The 8,250-nt window shown below is 43.1% G+C and overlaps 1 protein-coding gene across 4 annotated transcripts in view; it reads right to left on the minus strand.

Moving 5' to 3' along the window:
* anks1a (ankyrin repeat and sterile alpha motif domain containing 1A) overlaps nucleotides 1-8,250 on the minus strand; it is a 62,844-nt gene that overhangs the window by 11,845 nt on the left and 42,749 nt on the right. For all 4 annotated transcript variants that reach the window (XM_022767585.1, XM_022767584.1, XM_022767582.1 and 1 more), the window contains one exon: nucleotides 6,266-6,378. In XM_022767585.1, coding sequence (XP_022623306.1) covers nucleotides 6,266-6,378 — 113 coding nt within the window. The remainder of the gene's footprint in view (nucleotides 1-6,265; nucleotides 6,379-8,250) is intronic.

Consider the following 8,250-nt stretch of genomic DNA (forward strand, 5'->3'; position numbering starts at 1 on the left):
ACACACACACACACACACACACACACACACACACACACACACACACACACACACACACACACACACACACACACACACACACACACACACACACACAGAGAAACTGTCTGTAGGTTAAACCTGACAGCCTGTTTCTCATGCAGAAGCTGTAGATGTAAACAAGGATGAGGAGAGGGGAGGAGCAAGCCTGTCTGTAACAGTAAAAACTGCAGAGTAATCAGTGTAATGACGCCTGTGGAATCACAATGTTAATCACAATTTTGCTGATTATTGCACTGATGTACAGTCTTACACTGACGTCCCACTCGCACGACTTTGTAATGTGTAAGTAGGAGTTTGCATCACTGTATCTGTTGGTGGGAAAGAAAGAAAGAAAGAAAGAAAGAAAGAAAGAAAGAAAGAAAGAAAGAAAGAAAGAACGGTACCTGAACTCTCTGAATAAGTTAAGTCGGTCATAAGTGCTGGTGACCCACATTGGTTCGCGCTCAGATTTGAGCACGGACATCATGACGCATCTCTTCTGCTTTTTAATACCTCGCACTAAACTGACAACTTAAAGCCCAGTATCTCTGAGCAGCAACATGCTGATCGCTGCCTCTCCGGCTGAGGATTGAAACTATTTGGGGAGCTGGATGGATAATAGCGCGTTCACAGTGCATGGATCATTGCATTACTGTCCCACTGGAGATTAACTGATAAATGGCTCTGTGGGGGGAAATAGAGCTGCAACAGACTGGCTCCACTGTCTTTCCTCCCATTTCCTAGGCTGTTTCGGTTAAGAAGACCTGATTTAATGCAGCTATTTATCATTCCATTTTTTGCAATGTGTTTTCATTGTATTTTGACCACTGCATGTGCATATTTTACACTTTGCTGCACCCAAAGTTTCCTGTTTATTGAGCTTTACTGAAATTTAAGATGAGTCTTATGATGCCAGTCACAGAGTTTAACAGAGGAAACAGAAGCTTTGGAACGTATTTCTTTTTCACAGAAGATATTCTGACTTGTCAAAATGTTTGTTGTGAAAAAGCCAGATTGAATAAGGCTATGTGGGTTTGGCGGTTTTTATTAGCGCGTTAATTAGTGCATTAGTGCAGAAATTATTGGTCCATCAATCAACTAGTTGATTCACAAAAAAATCAATCACCAACAATTTTAATAATTGATCATTTGTTTAACGCATTTATCGAGCTAAAAAACTCAATACATTTACAACTTTAGCTTAAATAACTGTGGATATTAAATATTTTGGGGGTTTTGGATCAGACAAAACAAACAATTTACAGACATCACATTGGGCTCTGTTTGTTTTTTTTTTGTCATTTCAAAGGATGAACCATTAATATTAATCATTTAATCAAAAAATAATAACTGAGAAATCTGAGCGGATCTGTGTGAAACTGTGACGCAGATTTATCCATTAGTTAGCATCTTTTGGTTTTGGACTGTTGGTGAGGCAAAACAAACAATCTGAAGAAGTCACCTTGAGCTCGGGAAGTTAAAATGAAAATAAAAATAACTACTCCACATTTTGCTGCCTGAAACAAACCCTACTGAGCGCATGGTCTTCAGATGGGAACCCTTATGAGGTGAGAGCTGTTTGAAAGGGATTATTCTGGTCTTTGAACGGCAGCTGAGTTGATAAAATTCTAATTTCCCGCCACATAAATATTACATTCACCTCTGCTACATCTTGATAAGCCGTTTATCCCCACACAAAGACATTGAAAACACAAACAGTGTGACGTGAAAGACTTGGTGGTGACAACTGCCAGGTAAATTCTAACTAATGTGGTTCTGCTTTTTCCTCACCACAGACTCAGGTCTAAAAGTGAGAATACATTAGTTGAGAGAAAGCTGACATCAGCACAACATGGGTGAAAATAATACAATAGAGTAGTGTAAGCTATGTGGGTTTGTGTCTGTGCTTGTGTGGCCTATCCATCTCTGCCTTCCCTCTCATTAAAATGCAGCTTCTCTCTCTCTCTCTGGCGGATCCAGAGCACAGCCACAGCGGTCCCTCTGGTTTAAAAGCACTCTGAATCCAGGCCAGGGGCTCAGGGGCACGGATCACTCATTCTGACCGTCTAAAGGACAGCTAACCAGCAGCACTAAAAGTCATAGTTTGTCCTCCTAAACAGGCTGTCATAAGACCACACAAGCCTGTAAGGAGAGCCTGACAGGAAACTGTGACAGATTGTCCAAAGGCAATAAAAAAAATCAAACATGTATGCAATCTAATCCCTGCACAAATGTTTTCCAAATGGACAACAATACATCACCACCAACACAGCACAAGAGAAAAATCAATTAATCCATTCCCAATCCTTCAGCTTCTAATGCATGAGGCCATTACTGAGTTTCCAATTTGTCTGCAGGCTTCGGTGGCATTGCCTCATTCCCGCATAACCGCTTTGCATTTATTTAACGGCAGCAAATAACAATGAGGATAGAAAAAGGGGGCGAGTTATAAGATGTTCTGATGTTTCTCTAACCTCTGTGCAGCTTTCTTACTTCTATTACGCATCGAATCACTTCCATCGACCCAAAACTTTAAAGTAAATTTGTTCCTCTCTAGATGGCTCCATGAACACCAGTTTCAAACAAAGCGACGCTTTGGAGACACGGTTGCCTCGAATACAAACTAACTTGGAGCTCTGTTGGCTGACCCCGTCACAGCTGACTCTACATCCACCAGACGCTTTGCTCAGAAGCAGAGTAGAGCTGTTTTCGTCTCAACAAGCACTACCTGTCAGGGCCGGCGGGGACGGGGAGAGCAGCGTGGCTGCGCAAGAGCTTGTTTCATCAGGACATTTGCTCCATGAGTCAATAAAAAGCATCTAATTGGTTTCAGAAGAGGCTCGTCTCTGCCTCGGTGCTTGAACACAATACAATCACTGCTGTTATTGATCCACTTCTAGAGCGAGCCTGCAGGGTAGACAGAGATCACAGCAGTCTGACCGGCAGAGTAAACACTGTTTAATTAGTGATCTCACCTCACATTGGCTGCAGCCGACATGCCATTTCTCCACCAATGTTTTTTCAATGCTTTTTTTTTTTTTTTTATACCCGTGGGAAGATTAAAAGAAGCCTGCAAACCATTTTTCAAAGACCAATTCAGTGCAGGCCAGATTTTTGCTGCTAAATTGAAGCTGACTCTGATGAAAATGATATGACCATCAAATGAATTTAGCCTCTTTACTTCTTGTCTAATGTAGCAGCTCAGCTGCAGAAGGGGATGCCACGGCCGTTGCAGTCAGCCGTGACTCTCTACAAATGGTGTATATCTCCCAAATCCAGGTGTGTGTATGAGCTAGTGTGATGTGTCTCTGGGGTTGTAGAGTTGATGCACTGGATCAGTCTTCTGATTATGAGTGTGGATTTGTGGCAGACATAACCGGGACTAATGCTGGCTACTAATAAAATTAGACAAAAATATCTGTCTGGTCACACAGCCAACAATGAAATATGACCTGCTCCTGCTGGATTCATTCTAATGCACAAGTGCACATTAAACACAATTAGACAAATTGTGTTTAATGAGGTGACTCATGAGGTAATTCTCATTTCCAGTTGAGACCAAATTGTGATTATTTAAAAAGGTCAACAATCGCTGTTGGAAGGACATGTTGTTTAAAGGTTACAGTTCTTTTCTAAATCCTCTAGCAGATTCAGGAAGCCAGGTGGGTTGTAAAGCTTTGTTTAAAGATAGAAATATCGCCGGCTCACCGCCTTAACAAAAAAAAAAAACTCAGGGACTCAGGGCTGAGGAAGGAGAGTGTGAAAGACTAAAAAAGACAGTAGGGAGATTAAACCCAGAGAGTAACTTCAGAGGCTTCACCACAGACTTAAACATGGGTGTTGACATCGGGGTGAGAAGGAGAGAGGCAATTCTAAGGTTATGTAATGTAGATTAAAGATCATTCATCCTAGTATCACTGTACACTGAAATTTGTCAGACATAGTTGGCACCTACAGCTATACAGGAGCATGAAATGTTCGCTTCACACGTGTTTTAGTGTTCATTAGCGTAATGTTTCTAGCTTTGTAAAGCTGTTCTCAACACTTCTGTTCATGATAAGGAATTGATGACAAACCCAGACATTGGTGTCGCTGCATCCACTGTCTGGAGACTAAGAAGTCATGATTTATAGTATTTACAAGAAAATTACAACCAAACTTTCAGCTCTGGTAAACAGGAGGGAGGACAAAACAATGGAAACACAACGTGTCTCTAATGCATGACACTTAATCTGAACTAAGTTAATCATTACAGTAACCACTGAGAGGCTCTCATTAGTTTGCATGAAGATTAATAGTGGCATTTGTCACCCACCTGTACATACTGTACACTGTGTTCATTTAATTTCTCTGCGGGTTGGGTTTAGCTTCTAATTGCTGTTGTCAGTCATCATTTTCAAGGCAGCTGCTTTCGATTTAATAATTTCACAGTCTGTGGAAAAACGTTGGATTGAAACGTTGGTTCTGATCATATGAAGCGCTGAGGTCATAAATGGGGCTGTGTTTGCCATCATGCTTTGCAAATCAAAATGACATTGGCAGCTACACAGGCGAGTCATTACACTGAATGCTAATTTGCAGTTACCAACATTTGACCGCACAAGGTTTCCAAAAGATCTGTCATGAGGCCAAGCGTGTGACGTCTGGCTTCCAGCAGCACTGCTCATAAAAAAAAAAGAAAAAAAAAGAGAAGATGACGACTTTACTGCAGACGTACACACAGAGAGCTGAATCGGTCTTTACGTACGTCCTTATGTGTTTACATCCTGTCTTTAGAAGTTTCATGGTGCAGTGACAAAAGGTGATCCAACTGAATACTGAGGTTGCTGTGTGTTGCACAGCATTTCTACCTTAAGGTCTGTGACAAGGAGAGAGCTACAGTGGCCTACATGGGAGAATTTTTAAGATTTGTTTTTTTTGTACTGTACCAACTATGACTGAACCTGAAATATTCAGGTGGACAGACGATCAAAAGCTGGATTGGCTGTTGAGGTTTGCTCGTTTTGTCTCAAAAGCCTAGAAAAGGTAAGATGGTCAATCTTATCACTATTTACTTTGATTTCTCAGTATTGCATATTAAATGTGTTGTCAGTGATTTATGAATTTTGTTGTACACAGCGAAGAAAATTGTCGGTTTTCCTTAGTTTCTGGGATTTTTTTGTATTGTTTGAAAATGTACAGTATGTGCTGCTCCCTCAATCTGGTGGTTTGAATGTTGAATGTGCGATGTCTTGTAATGCCATGTGGGGCTGAGAGTAGTTGTATAAATAAAACAATAATAAAAAACTTAATTAATATATTAATTCATTCATTTATATTATTGCACATGTGAAAACACATGTTTATGATGATGAGAGCTGTGGTGTTTGAATGGGATGAAAACCTGCAAACACGTGGTTCTGTATCTGTTGAAGAGGAGTATGATAGGCTTGATGGAGGAGGAGAGAGTTTTCATCTTGACACATAAGTTGGCTGTCTCATTTCCAACATGGCCACCGGCTCAGGCGACCAGCTGGGTCCCTCCTTCTCTCCTCCATCAGTCCTCATTACTGACGAAAGCGACAGAGCCAACTCATAGTGGCGTTGCACACCGTGGGCTCTATAAACTTGTCGGCTTGGCAACAGCATCCCATTGCTCACTGAGACACTCCTCCATTCTGGCCGGTCATCAGCTGCAGCTCAGGCAGCTGGCTCACTGACTGAGAGTGAGAGGCCATGATAGCGGCCTCCTGATTCAACACACAACCAGGCGTAAGGATATCAGACTTGCTGTAAACAAATCATTTGACAGCACCGATCAAACCATGTCTGTCTGTTCTCTAGCGGAATGGACATGTACATCTACCAAACATCACTGAATGCTCTGCATAAAGCCTCTCACAAGAATGAGAAGAATCTGTAAGTGTGTGATGTAATGTTTGATATTCAATCATGTGCTGAATCCACCCAGATATTACTGTTCCTATACTGAAACACAAGCCAGACTCATGATAGAGCGGGAGGGGTTTCAGCTAGCTGAACATCGGATGAAGGTAATGGGATCATCTAACAGCTAATGGAGGGTGGCATCAATTGGATTAATGCACACAGACACAAACTGGAGTTGAATAGGAGTAAGTGGTGGAAGAGACCAGAGAGAAAAGGTCATAAAAGTGAGAAGAGAAGTCAACAAAGAAAGTGAGTTGTGGTCATGGAGAGAGTTATGGTCAATTTGGACATTATACAAAGGAAGTGAGGAACTCACCATGTAGTGCAGGTCGTCGAAACCATTGAGGAGAAGCTTGCTCTCGTACTGCGGCAGCCCCACGTGCTCCAGCCAGTCTCCCACGGGCTGGTCCAGCAGCCGGCCTGCAGCACCTGCTGACAGGGGAAAGCGCTTCAGGAGGGAGAAACCTTTTAACCGGTAGCAGCGGCACTCTGAGGATGAGACGTGGCATTGCCACATCATTCTCGGCCAGCAGAGCCGAGCGCACCAGCAACAGGAAGGCGGTGGAGACAGTGTCCTCTGTGGACAGGGCGTCAGCTCCCGCAGGGAAGCGGGGGCCGAACCACAGTCACCCAAGATGGATTAAAGAACCCCTGATCTCAGGGGTGAAGGAGATGATAACGGGATATGAGCTGGTTGACAACCAGCTAGTATCGGCCAAGTCCTCAGCTATGACAGTCAGCCGGGAACATGGCAAAAACACACTTACAATCAACACGATGCTACCTCACGTCAGGAGGTAACATTTTCTGTCCAAAAATAAAAGCTTGCTGCTGATTTAATTAAGCTCCAGCTTGGTCATGAAGAGAAAACTCACAGGAGTCAGAGAGGAGAGCAGCAGTTTATAACAGGTTTTCCAGGGGAAGGGATTTGTTTCAGCTGAGTGGAAAGTTCTTTGGAAACTTGTGGACAGAGACAGGAGACAGTTAATTATCACACAGGCTCATCCCTGATTCACAGAGCCAACCTACTCAGCATATAATCCACAGCACAAGAATCTGCCAGAGAACATGACAGTGCTCACATGGAAAGCGGCCGGACAGGCAGAAAATGCAGAGGGGCTAACACGACTGCAGCGAGCTGAGATTGATCATGAATAAAAGCTGTACTGACGGCTGTCAGCAGCAGGAGCCTCACCTATAGAAGGACAGATGATTGCATCTACTCCTGTGAACATGTAACTGCTATGTCACTCAAAACAAAAAGCTCATATTTTCTATGGTTGGAATCAATTAAAAAACACACTTAAATTAGGTGTAGTTGTCTTTAACTCTTGATTTGAAAACTCAATCAACCACAATTAACAGAATAAATCATATTTCTGTTAATGGAAAGAGTTACAAAGCTGCCAACTTACAGTAACAAACAGATGTCATAACCTAAAATAAAATGAATGTGTGAAATGCACATTTTAAAGCTTCGTGTTCCCTTCTTGGTGTTCTCATCTCTTCCACCTGCTACAAAACCAGTCCTGTTCCTGAGGAGATTTCCATGTCATGAATCCCATTCTAGTCACTCCAGAAGCGTGGAAAGGTGTCGAGGCAAAAAGAAAAAAAAAAAAAAATCCACTCAAGGATCCAATCAGCTACTTCAAAGAGCACTTTAGTAATTGAACTCCTCTGCTGACAAGAGAGAGTGCTAGAACTGTCTCTCTCTCTCTCACAGTTTGTGAGATGTGGTCAAGTCCAGCAAAAAGCTCCTGCAGTCATCTCCGGGCTGAAGAATGGACCATCTAATCCTACAGATGCCGAGGTGGCGTCCTTCTATTGTCCTAGGTTGTTCACAATACTGCTGCCTGCAATTCCTCTCTCCTCTCGTACTCACTCTCTCTCTCTCCCCTCATTGCATGCGCTTCCCCACTCCTCCCTCCCTCCCTACCCCTCTCCCCTCTCTCTCTCTCCCTCTCTCTGAAACACTGCAGGTGGCTGCTCTTTGTCAGTGTAAGCTACCGTTTGAGCCACAGACCCCCCCCCCAACCCCTCATTACTCGCGTTTGCTCTTGAGTTTCTGCATCTTCTGTGTCTCACTCTTCTTCTTCTTCTCTCACACTCGTTACGGTCCCCTTCACGCTCTTCCATCGTCTCTTTCCCTCTGATGTAGAAGTAGCTCAGTAGAGAGGAGAAAAGTAAAAGTGACTGCAGGCACAGAGCCAATCAGCTAGTGACAACACAGCTCTCCAGTCAACACTGACAAGAGGCAAACACTGGACTGAATCAGAAGAGAGAAGGAGGGGGGTGGGGGTG

The sequence above is a fragment of the Seriola dumerili genome, unplaced genomic scaffold (genome assembly GCF_002260705.1).
Source record: "Seriola dumerili isolate Sdu_G_001 unplaced genomic scaffold, Sdu_1.0 BDQW01001222.1, whole genome shotgun sequence".
Taxonomy (NCBI): Eukaryota; Metazoa; Chordata; class Actinopteri; order Carangiformes; family Carangidae; genus Seriola; species Seriola dumerili.